General features: G+C 38.6%; 1 protein-coding gene across 1 annotated transcript in view; it reads left to right on the forward strand.

The window, feature by feature from the left end:
• Positions 1-5,084: 5,084 nt before the first annotated feature.
• The window catches only part of LOC123816364 (antigen WC1.1-like), a 40,024-nt gene continuing 26,720 nt past the window's right edge, over positions 5,085-18,388 (forward strand). The window contains exons 1-5 of the mRNA XM_045835264.1: positions 5,085-5,268; positions 10,581-10,895; positions 15,001-15,309; positions 15,401-15,718; positions 18,261-18,350. Of these exons, the coding sequence (XP_045691220.1) occupies positions 5,085-5,268; positions 10,581-10,895; positions 15,001-15,309; positions 15,401-15,718; positions 18,261-18,350 (1,216 nt within the window). The remainder of the gene's footprint in view (positions 5,269-10,580; positions 10,896-15,000; positions 15,310-15,400; positions 15,719-18,260; positions 18,351-18,388) is intronic.

Here is an 18,388-nt window from a genome sequence, read left to right on the forward strand (position 1 = left end):
AATTCTCCTTCAGCAATGGAAAGATTATCCAGACTGAATATCAACAAGGAAATATTGGACTTAAACCATACATTAGACCAGAGATTTTCAACCAGTGGGTCACAAGAGGCACAAAGGTGTGCTGCAAGAATTTTTAAAAGATGAAATACCTGACTATTTGGCTGGGACCACTGACCTCTTTTCCCTTAGACTGTCAAAGTTAAAAATGACAATAGCCAACACAAAAATAACCATGTGCTGTGAATGAATTGAAAATACGCCTTTTTTATGTTTTTTATTTGTTGAGCTGTATCATTGTCATCATTAACATGGTAAATTTATGAATCCCAGAAGAAAAAGAGTCAACCAAACCTTGAATTTTTAAATAACTACCATGAACCACATGGAGAACTAAGAAAGAAGATCAAAATTTAGGAAACAATAGGTAAACAAGATGACCACATAAAATTTTTAAAAGATTTTTAAAACAAATTCACCATATTTACACTTTCCTTTAAATAACACATAAATAAACATACAGAGACATAAAGACTGATTCTCTCATATAACTGAATCATGTTGCCAGAGAAAGTTCAAGTTAGTTGCTTATCACAGAGAGGAAAAATTTCTACAACTGAGACATGACATAGAACTTTGTGTATTCATGTTCAAGTTTATTCACAATACTGACAAAATTTCATTATCCTTTTTGCCTTTTTATACCTATTTTGTTAGATTGTCAAAAATATAATATATTTCCAGTGTGCAGCAGACTTTTAGTAATGAGTTTACATGTGCCATGAGATGAAAAAGGTTAAAAATTGTGGCATTAGACCAAACACACCTGATAGACATTGTAGAACATTCTACCAATAGCAGCAGAATGTTCATTCTTCTAAACTGTACACAGAACATTCTCCAGGAAAGATCATATGATAGGACACAAAAAATTCTTGGCAAAGTTTAAAAAATTGAAATCATACCATGAAGCTTTTTCATCCATAAGGGTATAAAATTGGAAGTCAACAACAAGAGCATAGGTGGAAAATCTACAACTATGTAGAAATTAAACAACACACTCCTGAACAACAAATGGGTCAAAAAATAAATCAAGAAGGAAATTTTAAACTCTCTTGAAACAAATGTAAATAAAAATACCACATACCAAAACCTATAGGATGCTGTAAAAGCAGCTCTGATAGGAAAGTTTATAGCAATAAATGTATGCATTAATGAAACAGATCTCAAATAAACAACCTAACTTTTAATCTGAATAACTAGAAAAAAAAACCAAAATATGCCCAAAGTTAGCAGAAGTAAGGAAATAAAAAAAAATCAGAGCACAAATAAACATAGAGACCAGGAAAACAATATAATAGTCAAGAGACTAGGAGCTGACTTTCCAAAAAGAAGAAACAAAATTAACAAAACTTTAGCTAGATTAACCAAGAAAAAAAAACAGAAGACTTAAACAAAATCATAAATGAAATAACAAACCTTATAACTGATACTACAGAAACATATAGGATCACAAGAGACCACTATGAAAAATTATAAACCAACAAATTGGAAAAAATACAAGAAATGGATTATTCTCTAGAAACATACAATCTGAAAATATTGAATAGGGAAGAAACAAAAAATTTGAAGAGATTGAATCTGTAATCAAAAAACTCAAGGCCATGAACAACAGTGCAGTGATTACTGGAGTGAGGAGAGTATAAGGAGACTAAAAATACAACTAAAAATAAAATCAAAAAGATAAATAAATAAAATAAGGACAAAAAACTAAATGAAAAAATAAGTAAAATAAAGAAATACAGGACAGGAAAAAACACTTCCCAATACAGGACCAGATAGATTCACTGACAAATTCTACTAAACACTTAAAGAAGAACAAATGCCAATCCTTCTCAAGCTCTTCCAAAAACCTTGAAGAAGAGGGAACACTACCAAACTCATTTATGAGCCCAGTATGGCCCTAATACAAAAGCCAGATAAACACACTGCATAAAAAGTAAGAACAACAACCATAAACCAATATCCCTGGTGAATATGGATGCAAAACTTCTCGACAAAAAATTAGTAAAATGAATTTTAAGATACCTTTCAAATGGTTATGCACTCTAACCTGGATGCAAGGATGGTTCAACATGTGCATATACAAATATGATATAACACATTAATAAAACAAGAGATAAAAATCATATGATCATGTCAATACATGCAGAAACACCATTTGACAAAACACAACAAATTTTCATGATTAAAACTCTCAACAAAATAGGTGTAGAATAACACACTTCGACACAATAAAGTTCATATACAAGAAACCTGCAGCTAACATTATACTCAATGGTGGAAAATGGAAAGCTTTTCCTCTCTGGTCAAGAACAAGACAAGTATGCTCATTCTCACCACTTCTATTCAACAAGTACTGGAAATCCTAACTAGAGTATTTAGGCAAGACATAAAATAAAAGGCATCTAAATCAGAAAGGAAGAAATAAAATTGTAATTACTTGCAGATGATATAATCTTATATACAGAAAAACCTAAAGAATCAACCAAAAAAACTATTGGAACTAATCAACAAGTGGAGGATATAAAAATCAACATACAGATATCAACTGCATTTCTACACACCAACATCTGAAAAAGAAATAAAACTATCACATTCAAAATAGCATGAAAAAGTAATCAAATACAAATAAATTTACCAAGGAGTTAAATATCTATACAATAAAACTATAATAATTTCGTGAAAAGAATTTTGCAAAAAGAATTTCAAAAAAACTCAAGTGTGGAAATATCTGATGTTCATATATTAAAAGAATTAATATTGTTAAAATGTCCATACTACCCAAAGCCATCAATAGAATCAACACAATCCCAGTAAAAACCCAATGGCATTTTTCCCATAAATACAAATAACTCCCAAAATTCATATAGAACCATAAAAGATGCAGAATAAACAAAGCAATTATGAAAAAAACAAAGCCAGATGCATTACACTTCCTGATTCCAAACTGTTATATATTCCAATGGTGTAGTAATTAAAATGGTATGATAGGGGCTAAAAATAGGCACAGAGACCAATGGAACAGAACAGGGAGCCCAGAAATACACCCTGACATATACACTCAACTAATATTTGACAAGGAAACCAAGAACATTTAAGGGGGAAAGGATAGTCTCTTCCACAAATGTTGGCAATATTGGATAGCCACATACAAAAAAAATGAATTTGGATCCCTATTTTAAATAAACTCAAAATGAATTTAAAACTTTAACATAAGACCTCACACCTAAAACCCCTAAAAGAAAGTGTAGGGCAACCTCATTATCATTGGTCTCGGCAATAAATAATTTTTGGAGATAACATCAACAGCACAAGCAACAAAAGCAAAATTCAACAAGTAGGATGATATTATAGTAAGTGGACATTATGTTAAGTGAGATACATCAGACAGAAAAAGACAAATACTGTAGGGTATCACTTACATGTGAAATACAAAACAAATTAAAAACAGAAAGTAGAATGGTAGTTACCAGGAGCTAGGTGAGTGAATTGGGGAAATGTTTAAAGGCACAAACTTGCAACCAGTAGAAAAATAAATTCTGGAGCTCTAATGCACAGCATAGTGATTATGGACAACAATAATGTATTATAAACCCAAAGTTGCTAAGAAACTACATCTCAATTTTCCACCACAAAAAAATAAACAATAAGTAATGATAGAGGTGTAAGCTAATGCTATGCTGGCGGTTATTTTTGCAATACATAAATGTATAAAATCAATACACAGTACACCTTAAATTTACATAATGTTAAATGTCAATTATATCTTAATATTATTTTTAAAATGATAACATTAGTACTTATGTTGTTGAAAACAAGGGTGAGATAAGAAATGTGTGTGAAATTTATTCCATTTTTAAGTATTGTCATGAAAACCATCTTATTTGTTTATTCAAAGAGGCCTAAAATAATGTGGAAGTGGACTGACTGGTTTATATGAAAATGAACAGAAGGGGAGCCATAGGAACAGAGATGTTGAAAAGAGGACCCAGGAGTAGAAGGGCATGCACTTTCTAACTACTGGAGATGGTATTGTCAGGTGCAAATAGCCACAGTGTAAAATAGGGATTAATTTTGTAACCTATTCATAATCTGTAGCACCACCTTGTCCCATGAAACTAGAATTATTCCTAAGGGAAGTGTCTGTTCTGATTATGATAGTCATAGGGCAATAAATTCTCTGTGATGTGAGAAAAAGAAATGAAAGACAGACTGTATACTTACTACCATCAAAAGCTCTGTATCTTTATGAGGCTTTTACTTAGCAACCAGAAATGAAATGAGAGGAAAGCCCATGGTATGCAGTCAATAATCATGATACCTTGATCTCTTTTTCACATTTTTTTCATTTACCTGAAAATTACTTAAATGAAATTTATAGGGGTGACATTGGTTCACAAAATCATACAGATTTCAAGTATAGAACCCAATAAGACATCATGTGCAACTGCATCATGCACCCATTGCCCTAAGAAAATCTCTTTCCAACCCTGTTGCCCATCCCCTTTGCCCACCTCTACCTATATCCAAAGAAACCTGAAATACCTAAGAATTTTTTATCTCTCAAATCCTAATTTTCTATTAACTTTACTTTTGGTTCTTACTGTTAGATGCTTCTTCATTCTTTGCACCCACAACATGTGACATTGAAGATCTAGACCAAATTAAACAAAAATAATTTTTACTTGGTCCATGGGGTGGTAGAACTGTCTCAGAAACAGTACATCTGACTGATCTCACCAGCTGCACTGAGCCAGCCATTGAGCCAGACCTGTGGGGTGCAGAAAAGAAAGCCACATGTATTTTTTAAGTATAGATTTACTGTATCAGATTTGTGGGAGGGGGGTGGGGTACGAGTATCACCTGACATGAAAAAGCCTTGTATCTCATATAAGGAGATATGTAAGATTCAGCATCTAATTGGTGTTTGAAATCCAGAAAGTTTCCTTTTACATAGTGTCTGATGGCAAGGAAGATGTTAACTAGGGTTTCTATTGGCTGCTGGAAGATGGCGATGTCAGGCGATGGGACTATATAACCCCCTTCCTGCTGTAGGAGCCCCCATTAAGGACCCGGAAGATTCCTTGAATGGTTTGAGAAAGCTAAGACTATTACCTGTAGACATGAGGGTCAAAAAGACCATGAATGGACACTGCTTCCTCCAAGGACTTGCTTTTTTCCTCTTCAGTGTTCTAGCGAGTGCTCAAGGTAAGCGTAGCCTCACTTCTTAAAATCAGCAGTGATACTGGATTAGCTCTAACAGTCTGGGGAGATGATCCTTGGAATTGTAAAGACAATACCTCCCTATAGACCATTTGGTTTTCACCAAATGTAATCTTTAGTGACAGTGAATGTTAATTTTTTTCCTGTGGGGACTCTGTTTCTCGAGTTTAAATGGGAGATGTTGCAGAGATGTAAACCTTGTTCTCAGATTAACCCAAATCTGTGTTTCATGCCTCTCCAACACCTAAAGCTCAAATCACCTGCAATGGATTATGGCTGAGGGTCTACCCCAGGCTGAGTCTCTGATCTGTCCTTCCTCTATTCTATATTATGTCTCTCTCAACTGGTATTCTGATATTTCTTCTCTTTTAGCCATTAGATTGTGTGTGTACATACATGTGCATGAGTTTGTTGGAGAGAGAGAAATGGGTAAGGGGAAGTTTGAAGAGTATGTGAAGGTGAAATATGAAAGCAAGAATATGTCTTCCCAGAGAAATCAATATTTCAGATAGGAATCCATAGATCTCACACTCTCTGTGCCAGACATTTGAACTTGGTGGAGGAAGTGGTAGTGGTGGCAATGATACATGTGCATGTGCATATGATGAGGGCAGAGATGGAAACCTCCCTGCCTGTAAAGAAAGCCCTCCCAACATGAACTGTAATTACACCCCCAGATAACTTTACACCTGCAACCTAAGCCTGACTTTGAGTTATTGTTTTTTTTAATCTTCCCCACAAACCCACAGCTCTGATGTTTTTCTGCTTTACTCTAGTTTTTTCCCAGTTTGGGGTTCTTGGCAGAATTTTGGCTTCCTGTCTGAGATATTTTCCCTTCCTAACACTTGGACTGATGGTCCTCAAACCCCATTGTGCAACACAGAAAAGTGACCCCAAATGTAGGTGATTAAGGGTGAATTAATATTAGCATTGAAGGCAGAAGGGAAATGGAGCCCCAGAGACTTCAGGATGTACCTCTCTTGGTCAACCTTGCCCTGCCCCACTGGGGTACATGAGCTTGTTCTGTGACATCCTAAAAGATCTGATAAGAATCCTGTCCTTATCAACATCCCATACTTAATTTTCTCTCTTATAGTTCCCACAGATCCTACATGAAAACTGGCTCCCATTGGGCCCCTGACTCAAAATATCTTATGCAAGCTCCTAAAATGTGAATAATCTAGCCACATGCCTGGAGAGCTGGCTCTTGTAGGTGTGGGCCTTGGTCTTTGGCTGCTTTTGCAATGTGCCTCACCTCTCTATCCCTTCCCCTTAACCCATCTTTCCTTTTTATCTCAAGCTCCTCTAGTCAGAAGTCTTTGTCTCTCTTCTTTGGAAAATTCTACTCCTCCCAAGCAGAAGTACTGTTTCTCACTCCCTTGTTATATTTCTTGAAGCTTCTAGTTTATTGGGTTTTGGCCACATGCTAATAACAGTTGATTTTTATTTTTATCTGTATTAATGGCTTGTCCCATTATAGTCATGAAAATTCTCTCTTTAACTCAACTAGTGTATCTTGCTTTGAAGTCTACTTTTTTGTGATATTTTTATAGCTCTTCCACTTGAATTATGGTTAGTATTTGCATAGTATATAAATACATTTTTTAATTTTACTTTTATACTTTTTTCTTCATCTATGTTACCTTGCATATAACATTTACTTGAATTTTGTTGCTTTATTCAAATTGACTTTTACTTGAAGTATCTAATCCATTTACATTAAGTGCAATTACTGATAGTGTTGGGTTAGTGTTTACCATTTGCTTCTAATTGACCCACCTGCTGTATATTTCTTCTTCTCTACTCTTTTTACCTTCTTTGTATTAGACACTTTTGTTATTATTCCATATTTTTCTCCTTTTCTTTGATTTTCAGCAGCTTTACTAGGGGTGGGGCTTTTCATATCTTTCTTAGGGCCCTTTGAGCTTCTTGAATATATATGTTATATTTTCCATCCATTTTTACATTCTCAGACATTATCTCTTCAGATATTACTGCTGTGGCACTCTTTGTCTCTGTCTCTGTGTGAGTGTGTCTCTCCATTCCTCATCCTCATCCTCCTTCTCTTCTCTAACGCACTAATTCTGTCTTAAGTTCTATCTAAACTTCTTATAACCTATTCTTTTAATTCTTAATTTTAGACATTTTATTTCCAGTTGGCATTGTTACATTGACTTTTTATATATATTTACAATTTTTGTTTTATTCTTTCACCTTTTTACCTGTTTTTTTACTCTCCCCTCTTTTTCTTAAATATGTAGAATCATAGCTAAAATCCATATCTGCTAACATCACCATCTTTATCGTGTGTGTTTGTCTCTTCTTTTTTTCCACTTTGTTAATTTGTCAAATGATCTCATCTCTTTACGTGTCATGTAAGTTTTTATTGAATGCTCTAAATTGTATATGAAAAAGATATTCAAGATATATTGTCTAACATCTGAAAGGATTCATCTTCTGTTCTACTAGACAGGTGGGGGAGGGAGGCTGATCACCCTAATATCTAAATACAACCTAGAACTGAGCTGGAACAAGTCTGGATTGTAGTTTTGGTAACACTCAATTTACCTCTGATTTTTCCCTGTTTCTATGGCATGGGGACATGGGGATTCCGGTTGAAAGCCTGCATGTTTTGGTAGCTTAGCACCCAAAAGAATGAGGGAATATCCACTCTGCTTTCCAAAATTTTTTACATAGCTCTTTGGCCTTCTGCCCTTCACAGCTTTTATACTTGGCAAATATTTGAGTAGGAAACCTGTTGTATGAGAGTGGCCTGCAAGCCTCCAATTTTGCCACTCCAGTACCAGGTAAGCCCTAAATTATGCTGGCTTCTTTGTCCCAACAGGAGTCCTCTGCCTTGCTTAAGCCCAGATTCTGTGCTATTAGCCCATGCACTGAATTGGAAAATTCCCATAGAGAAAAAAAAAAAGCTGTAGGCCTGACAGTCGCTGCGCCGGCAGAGCAAACACTGAAATTATCTCCATTATTTGGAATTTTAGCATGTATAGCCTGTGCGGTATCCACCAATATCTAATACCTTTACTTTTTTTTTAACATTTCTCATCTCTTTTTTTGTACCCAGTAGGACCATTCCTAATGGAAACAAAAGTTCTAGGTTTTAGTCTCTACTCATCACTTACTTAGAGGAAACTGATAGACATTATTTAACTTCTCTTTACATCCCATCTTCATGTGTAAAAATCAGAGAAAAATAATACAGTGGACCTGTCAAAATTGCCTGTTCAAATACTTTCAGAGCAGGAATATAACCTGTTTCTGCTCTATGATCAAGTTAGAAATACATGGTATTTTTCCTGCAGAGAACAAATAACTTCATATTTTCAATAGTAACAACTCTTGACATGAAGATTAGTTTGGAGAAAGAAGCAACATTCTATGGTTTCCAGTGGAATGTCTGGCCAATGCCAATCAATATCATCTGACATTATCTCTAATGTGATGCATGGGTCACCGGCCAGCAGTGATCACGGAACGCTGCAGATGGCTCGACGAAAACACGCGAGAAAAAACATGCACAGAGACAGACTAGTTTCTGTGGAGAAGTAGGGATGGAATGGCCACCCCATCTAGTGGGGAGCGCGCCGATTTACCATCCAAACCTGCTTTTATTGGGCTCGTTTTGCATAATAATTCAGGTAAAGTACAGTACTCATTAGGGGGAAGTAAGGAACAATAGATAACAAGGAACTCGGCCGGTCTATTTTGAGTCGGGGTCAAAGAGCTGTAAGACTTTGAGGAACAAACTAACTTCCTCCTTGGACCCTTCTCATTCAACTGAGAGCATTCTAAACAAAGGAGGTTTCACAGTAATTTACATGTTCTTTCTTAGGCCTGATCACCCGGGGAATCCGCCCTTTTCAGCACAGAGCTGCACCACCCTGTCATTGTTTCTGGCTTAGGTGGAGCAAGGGAACTAAGGCAACCAAAAGATAAGGACATTTTCTCCCAGACTCAGGCTATGTCAAAGCTGAGGAGCGAGGGTCCATCACCCCCTTTTGCTGCAGCCCCCAAAGTCCTTCTTTTGGGGGGCCTCCCAAGTGATCCTGCCTGTCTTAGTTCATTCCCCCCTTGGGGAATCTTACCTGTCTTTGGCTAACCGACCAACCTTTGGGGTTCAGTTATGAATGAAGCAGCAGAAGCAGCACTCCTTCCAGGAAGATAAGCTTTTCTCTCCTTGCTGGCTTACAGTTCCAAGGGTGTTCCCTTAGCCTTAGCCTAGGTGGGGGTTACAGCTTCTGATACCAGGCAGGATGGTTCCCAACACTAATGTAAGGATGTTCAATCTACCTAAAGAGAAGTACATTTTTTTGAAACTAAGTATTCAAATCTGGAGTCTTAAGCCTAGAATGTAAATGAAGTGTTCTGGGAGAAACCATGACCTGTCTCATGGTCAGTTTTTCAGCTCTTGAGTACTATATACCAAGAAGAACAATTCTGATTGGGATGGAATTGATGGCTGCTACCTGACACTTCTGAGTAGCTCACCCCAGTTTCTCATTTCATTCTCTTTAATCTAATTCTTCTAGTTCTCAGGTCATTGGCACCAAAGTGTGAAAAAAGCCAGCAGTAAAAGACCAATACCATATGATCTCACCTACAAGTGGAACCTAATAAAAAAACAAACAAATGATCAAAATAGAACCAGAGACTTGGAAATAAAGGACAAACTGACTATGACAGAAGGGGAGGAAAGAGGGGAATAATGGGGGTGGGAGGAGAAGCGGAAGGGGCAAGAAAAGAAACACAAATAGAGGACTTATGGGCACAGACAATGGGGGAGGATTGACTGTGGGAGTAAGGGAGGGGAAAGAAAGGGGTGAGCAATGGGGAAAAGGCAGCACAACTGTAACTGAACAGCAATAAAAAAAATATTAAAAAAAAGAAAGAAATCCTTCCAGCTGGTAGCCCACTACAGTGACTCTGAACTCATATGCCTGCTCAGAGTAGGGATTCTAATGTTTCCTGTATATCTTTTACAGGTACTATGCAGAACTCTACAAGTCAGAAGATTAACTTCAGATAGGACCCATGTAACAATTTTCTATCTGAGACTACTCACCACATTATTTTCACTTAATTTTTCCTGTATTTTTTCTTCTAATTTTCAACCCTATTTCTATTTTTTAATTCTAATACTCTCTTATTACTGAGGTAGGGAGCCAGACCTAGGTGTGATCCCAGTGCAGCCCAGCTGCTCGGGTGAATTTGCCCCACAGGACCAGAAAACCCTTTTCTCTTTCCCTGTGTAAACTCTCCATTGGTCTCTCTCTCCTCAGACAGTGGACAGCTCCGCCTGGTGAACGGGGACAGTCGCTGTGCCGGCAGAGTGGAAATCCTTCACCAGGGCTCCTGGGGCACCATCTGCTCCGACAAATGGGACCTGAACGATGCTCAGGTGGTGTGCAGACAGCTGGGCTGTGGGGAAGCCTTCAATGCCACAGTTGCTGCTCACTTCGGGGCAGGATCAGGCCAGATCTGGCTGGATGATGTGAGCTGCACAGGAAAGGAGTCCTACCTGTGGAAGTGCCCTTCCAGGGGCTGGGGACAACACAACTGCTGGCACAGGGAGGATGCAGGGGTCGTCTGCTCAGGTCTGCTCTGCACAATGTCAGTTGTCTGGGGAGGAGATGGGGACATTCAGGGATGGGAGTCTGAGCTCTGGGGTGGAGGTAGGGTTGTTGCTGAAAAGACCAGAGGAGAAGGAAACTTCCTTCCACAGTGCCTGTGCTGACTGCTTAGCTGTGGAGAAGCCCTCAAGGCCACTTACTTCTGGGCAGGATTAGGATGAATCTGGCAGGACAGTGTGCAGTGCACAGAAAAGGAGTCCCATGTGTGGAAGTGCTCTTCCCATGGCTGGGGGCCATTATATGCAATTATGGGGAGAATGCAAGAGTTATTTCCTCAGGTATGGTCAGGGCATTGTCCACCAGGTGAGAGAATGGCAAGTCCCAAGGAAGCTGGTGTCTGATTACTGGAGCAATAGAAAATGAATGGCAAAAGAATCTGAGACATCTACCCATCATCCCCAAGTGCACAAAACACTTGTGAATAATAGGATTCCTCTACTTTCTTCTTATTGTCTCAACTGCTATTCTTTCTTTCTTTGGTGACAAAATAGTTCATTGTAGGATTACCTCAATTAAATTCAACCTTCATGATTTTTTAAAATTTTACTTTTGTAAGAATGATTTTACAAATCCCTACACATATTCCCTTTGTGAGCCACCCTACAAGAGGGAGGGTAAAGAATGAAGATGTACTTTCCTAGGATGAATTGTTTCTGTGTATATAATGTAAGACACTGTTTTGCACTAGATTAGCAAGAATAGAGGCACAGAGGATATCATAAAACAAATCAGAGAGGAATTTTGGGATTTGTGCCAAATGGCAATTCTCTTTTGCAAATTCAAGCCTAAGTGTTTGTAGTCTTTGGCCAGTAGAACCAGAAATCTTTGGATGAAATGCTTTGAGTCATAGGTTCTCAATTCATTGTAACATGAAAAGATTCTTAATTTTTTCTTTCAAAACATTTGTAAACACAAATTTTGCAGGGACACCTGCATTGGCAAGTCAATGGCAAAGGTAATAAAATATTAATTTATGTCTTTTATGTAAGAATTATATAGTTTTTACTTGACAGCTCAGGGCATTTGGGGTTTTTTTGTTAAAAATTGCAATAAGGGAACAAACAATTTTTGAAGAAGGAGGAAAGGGTTCACAGTAGCTGTGGGTGGTGAGAATGACAATAAGATCTTGCAAAGGACACATATGGGGTTCTCTGAGCAGCACAAAGAGCCCAGGGGTGGTGTAGAGAAGGCTCCAGGTAACTTTATGTGAATTCTGTGTGGCTGGTTGTAGGGATTGAGAAGAATGAGTTGTAAGGTGGACTCAAGAGTGAGACAGGGAAAAGGTCAGAGTGATAGAAACAGGACCCCACAGGTGAAATTTTCAGTAACTTGCCTAAGGACACAGGATATCTATATAGCAGGACACCAGACAGAGATATATCTGACCCTAATTTTCATTCAGCTTTGGGTGAGGTCGATAAACACAAATGTCCCTCTGATTAAGCAGTTTCATTTTCTTTGTGCTGTCCAGGACTCTCATACACTTAGTAGAGGTCTTAAACCTGTGTATTCCTGTTTATCCTCCACTAAGAATAAGGCCCTAAAAAGGTAAGAATATTCCTTTATTGTGATTTCCATTCTTTTACTGTGATTTACCTATCAAAGTTCCTGCAAACTCTACAAAGATGTTTGTATTTTGAATAAAACAACATGAAATAGACTCTCAATATTGTTTTCAAATACCTTTTTCCTATCTGAATATCAGACCTGTGCAGGGAGTTTAGAGATGCCTCATTTGAAGCCTCTCTTCTCTCTCCCTTTTCATCATTTTCCAATCACAGACTCAATTATTGCCTATTTCTGGGCCTCCCCTGTCCCATTCCCCTTGCTATTTGCTGCATCCTGATGGAAAGTTCATGCTGACCACCTCTGGCTTTATAGGGGAATGCACAGCCCAAAGGCACAGGGCAAGTTCAGTCTTAAGAAGACACTTGGATCTTTGTGGGTCTCTGAGTGGCCAAATACCACAACCAATGGAGACATTTCCCACATCTCAGATAACAAGGTGCTCTGTTTCAATCAGAATAGTAGGATCCTGGATTGAAGGATAAGGAGCTGGAAGGGTACAGGCACAGGTGAGGCCAACCATCAGAACCTTGAGAATTGTTGGTGTGGAGGCAGATGAGTCACAGCTACAGGGAGGACAGAGAAGACAGGGTTGGTCAGAATCGAAGTAATAAAAATGAGACCTAGATGAAAGGTGATGATACCCAGCCTGGTCATCCTTGCTCCTTTAGATAAAAAGCAAGACAAAATAAAACTATAACAAGAGGGAATATTTCCTCTGGCCAAAAGAACCCTGAACAGAAGCTGAGATGTAGAAAATTGGGGATCTCCCAGGATTAGGCACAGGTGCAGAAAGAGTAGTTGCCTAAAGACCTGGCCCCTGAGATTCCTCTTGTCACTCAGGTTGACATCTTTGTAGCAAGTGAGTTAAATTTGGAAAATGGAGAGAAGAGTAGAGGTGAATCACCCAGGAGAGTGGGCCATGTTATGAATGCTTAGTGGTGGGTCTGAAGGGAGATGAGATGTTGTACCAACCTGGGATGTGGAGCTGGCGTTGAGAGCATAAAACAGGCACAGAAGAGGCTAAGTCTGGAGCCAACAGTATTCCCTAATTCTGCAACCTTGAACAAGTCCCTCTTATGGTAAAGCCTCCCCAGATTCTGTCTTCTCTGGATTAAAATGAGAACATAGTGCTTAAGGATTCCCAGTATTATTTGCAGCTTTTAAGGGTTGTTGATCTTTAATCTTAGCCCTGAAAGAGACCATATTTTGCCTGATGCGAGCTTGGGTGCCTCCCTCCTTTTTAATCCAAGTAAAGGCATGTCCATATCTCTTCATATTTATAACTCAATATGTGAGCACAGTTCACTACAGTGCAAGACACAGATTTCAAATTTTGGGTTTTTTTGTTACTTTCAACTTTTGTTATGTTGGTACTTTGGGGTTTCTGTAGTATTAGGTTAAACATATTAATTCTAAATTCCATATTTCTTGGTAAAAACTACTTGCCCTCTGTCATTTCTTCTGCTTAGGCAGGTTTTTGAAAATGTGTCCTGACATTTTTCAGGTCAGGTCAGGAAGACCAGTTTCCAATGAAAGGGTAAAGAACTGGACAGGAGCTCTCACTGTAAGCCTAGAGCCTACCCTGAAAATTTCACTCACTCTTTCTTTTCAGATAAGCCAGTCAGAATTCAGTGAGAATACCCATGTCAGTCAGATTTTTCTTTCACCCTCATTTGTACAGACACTTCACTTACCTTTCCATAAACATATAAATAGCCCAAAACAATTGGGGATTATCTTTCATGAGCCCCATACTATTTTACTTCAGATGACAACATCTATGGAAGTACTGAATTATTAGAACTTCACTACTCACTAGCAATACCAGTCTTGCACACATATTAAAATCTCCTTACCAATCACATACCAATGAGAGAATTTGTCACATCACAGAAGTAAACGACTTTAGTCAATATGAAAATGTGGGGTCATGTTAGGTGATATGCTGAAGAAATGTATGTAATAGAGGAGCCCCAGAATGAGTCTTTTTTACAACCGTTTTTCAAAGGAGATATATACATCATATTTTCTCTCAGTGCATTATAGTTAGGTGGTAAATGGGAAGGGCACAGAGTGATAAAATGTGTTAAAGACTTGTTCCACAAATATTTATATCTTTCATCTATACTAAACCTTTCCCAGTTTAGAAATCTCCAAATTATAGCTTGTTTGCTCTCTGCCCCCTTCCTCTCCCTCTCCTTTTTCACAACATGATGGGTTTTTATCTCAAGACTCCAGGTAGTAGAAGAATATACAGTTAGCATATAGATAAGATTGAAATGCCTAGATTACTCTTACTCCTTAGCATTTGCTAAGATTCCCGTGTCTGGGAAGAAAAACCCAGAATGAAGCGATCAACAAACTTAACTATCTTCCATAGTCCCTCTGAGAAGTCACTCTCTCATGAAAAGTAAAACCTTCATACCATTAGCTATAACATGTTTCCAATTCAAGCCAGTATCATAAACACTTTGCTGGGTTTGTATGTTTTTCATTTCAGAATTTTTGCGTCTGGTTGGAGGGGATGAACGCTGCTCAGGTATAGTAGAAGTACATTCTATAAGAGGCTGGATTCCAGTGTCTGATGCAAAATTTACGTGGCCCACTGCTCAGGTCATCTGTGCAGAGCTGGAGTGTGGCAAAGCCGCATCTGTCCTAGCGAATGTGCCTTTCAGAGAGTCAGATGGACAGACGTGGGCTGAAAAGTTCCAGTGTGAGGGGCAGGAGCCTGCACTCCAGCTCTGTCCCAGAGTGCCCTGTCCAGGAGGTGTTTGCCAGCACAGTGGGGCTGTTCAAGTTGTCTGTTCAGGTGAGATGCACAACAGTATTTTAACCTCCCTCCATACTCTTTGGGGGTAAGAAAAATGAGATTTTGATAAAATCCTGTTTTGTCCTACCAGCATACACAGAAGTGCGGCTCATGAAAAATGGCATCTCTCAGTGTGAAGGACAAGTGGAGATGAATATTTCTGGAGAATGGAGAATGCTCTGTGCCTCTCACTGGAACATGGCCAATGCCAATGTTGTCTGTCGTCAGCTCAGCTGTGGAGTTGCCATCTCTACCCCAAAAGGAGCCTACTTTGTGAGAGGAGGTGGTCAGATCTGGAAAGCCCAATTTCACTGCTCAGGGACTGAGTCCTTCCTGTGGAATTGCCCAATGACTGCCCTGGGCATTCCTGACTGTACCCCTGGGAACACAGCCTCTGTGATCTGTTCAGGTAAGAGAAAGAGAAGGGCTACTTGGTACTAAGGGTATTTCTTGAGTAAACTGTCTCTAAGAGCAGAAAATGTGGAAAAGCTCCCTTCAAAAGTGAAGTATTTCAGAGAAATAAGAAATATGGTTGTTCTCAATGTTCATTCATGTTTTTGGTCAAGGTAAGAAGTGTGAAGAGGAATAATATTTTTTAAATAAATATTTTATTTAAGTACACTCATAGGGAATGTATAAGTAATAAGTGTATACCTCAGTCATGTACCCCACGCCAGATTAATAAAGGGAACATTAAAAGCACCCAGGTAGTCACCTTCCCCTCCCACCATTCATTCTGCCCTCCCTCCTCTCCAAACCAGACCATTTTCTAACTTTTACTACCATGGAATATCCTTGTCATTTTTTTGAACTTCATAAAAATCACAAAATGTTTTTTATGTGTCTAACTTCTTTGACTCCACGTTATACTTGCAATTCATTCATATTATTGCTTAAGTAGCATTTTATTCATTTTTCATGCTATAGAGTATTCCATTAAATAATCACATGACCATGTAATGATCAATGGCAGATTGCAGTTGTTTCCAATTCTTAACTATTACAAATATAATGCTACAAATTACCATGACAATGATTTCTGGTGCAAATATGTATACCAATTTTGTGTGTTTGATCCTTGGCCTTTTATTTACTCTCTTAATTGTATGATAGTCTTTGTTAAGCTGTCTTTAATTTTATTTTTTTATTTTAATATATTTTATTGATTATGTTATTACAGTTGTCCCATTGTTTTCTCCCATTTATTCCCCTCTGCCCTGCACTCCCCTCCCACCAGCATTCCCCCACCTTAGTTCATGTCCATGGGCCATAAATATAATTTCTTTGGCCTCACCATTTCCCATACTATTCTTATCCTCTCTCTGTCTATTTTGTACCTACCATGTATGCTTCTTATTCCTTGGATCTTTTTTCCCATTCCCTACTCCCCTTTCGTACTGATAACCCTCCATGTGATCTCCATTTCTGTGAATCTCTTGCTTTTCTAGTTGTTTGCTTAGTTCATTTTTGTTTTTGGTTTTCTAGGTTTGGTTGTTCATACTTGTGACTTTATCATTTCACTGTTCACATTTTTATCTTCTTTTTCTTAGATAAGTCCCTTTAACATTTCATGTACTAAGGACTTGGTGAAAATAAACTCCCTTAGCTTGACCTTATCTAGGAAACACTTTGTCTGCCCTTCCATTCTAAATGAGAGCTTTGCTGGATAAAGTCATCTTGGATGTAGGTCCTTGCCTTTCATGACTTTGAATAGTTCTTTCCAGCCCCTTCTTGCCTGTAAGGTTTCTTTTCAGAAATCAGCTGACAGTCTTATGGGAGCTCTTTTGTAGGTAACTGTCTCCTTTTCTCTTGTTGCTTTTGGGATTCTCTCCTTATCTTTAAGATTGGGCAATGTAATAATGATGTGCCTTGGTATGTGCTTCCTTGGGTCCAACTTCTTTGGGACTCTCTGAGCTTCCTGGACTTCCTGGAAGTCTATTCCCTTTGCCAGATTGGGGAAGTTCTCCTCCATTATATTTTCAAATAAGTTTTTAATTTCTTGCTCTTCCTCTTCTCCTGACACCCCTATGATTTGGATGTTGGAGTGTTTTAAGTTGTCCCAGAGGTTCCTAAGCACCTCCTCATTTTTTTTAATTCTTGTTTCTTCATTCTGTTCTGGTTGAATGTGTATTTCTTCCTTCTAGTCCAAATCGCTGATTTGAGTCCCAGTTTCCTTCTCTTCCCTGTTGGTTCCCTATACATTTTATTTTATATCACTTTTCATGGACTTCACTTTTTCCTCTACTTTATGACCATATTCAGCCGTTAATTCTGTGAGCATCCTGATTTCCAATGTTTTGAACTGTGCATCTGATAGGTTGGCTATCTCTTCATTGCTTAGTTGTATTTTTTCTGGGCCTTTGATCTGTTCTTTCATTTGGGCCAATTTTTTTTTGTCTCGGCACACCTGTTACATAGTAAGGGGTGGAGCCTTAGGTGTTCACCAGGGTAGGGCAACCCATGTCGCTGTGTTGTGGGGGAGGAGTCTGAGAGGAAACAATACCACTTGCTCAGCTCTCAGCCAGCATTCAATCACTTCCTCCTGACTGACAAGCTACCCACAAGCAAATTGGGCCCTTCTGGTGCTGATTCCTGGGTGGATAGGTTTATGTATGTTCTAGGACCCTGTGGGTCTCTCCAAGGAACTCTCCTGAGAGGCTGGGAGTTTTTCCTGCCACCTCAACCCACACAGGTTTTTCCAGTCAAAGGTTTTAAGCCTTTATTTCCCCATGCAGGGGGAAAATGGAGACAACCATATTTAAACAGCAACAAAAATTATAAAATAAAAGAAATTTTGACATTGTCAGAGACAGAACTCTCCATAAAGATGAACTCTAGTATTATAACATTGCTCTTAACATATAGCTTTCATCTCAGACCCCATCACTAGGTTATTATGAAATTCAAGTTCCTGCTCTTCAACCCTACTAACCGTCTGACTGTTTGTGTAGGAAACCAGACCCAGGGGCTGTCCCAGTGCAACTCAGTGTCTGCACCAGCAAGCTCTGCACTCTCAGAGGATATCGCTGCTAACTGCTCAGGTGAGGGCTCCCACAGGACCAGAAGACCCTCCTCTTTT

This window comes from Phyllostomus hastatus, unplaced genomic scaffold (genome assembly GCF_019186645.2).
Source record: "Phyllostomus hastatus isolate PE091 unplaced genomic scaffold, TTU_PhHast_1.1 phas_contig_2088, whole genome shotgun sequence".
NCBI classification, from domain to species: Eukaryota; Metazoa; Chordata; class Mammalia; order Chiroptera; family Phyllostomidae; genus Phyllostomus; species Phyllostomus hastatus.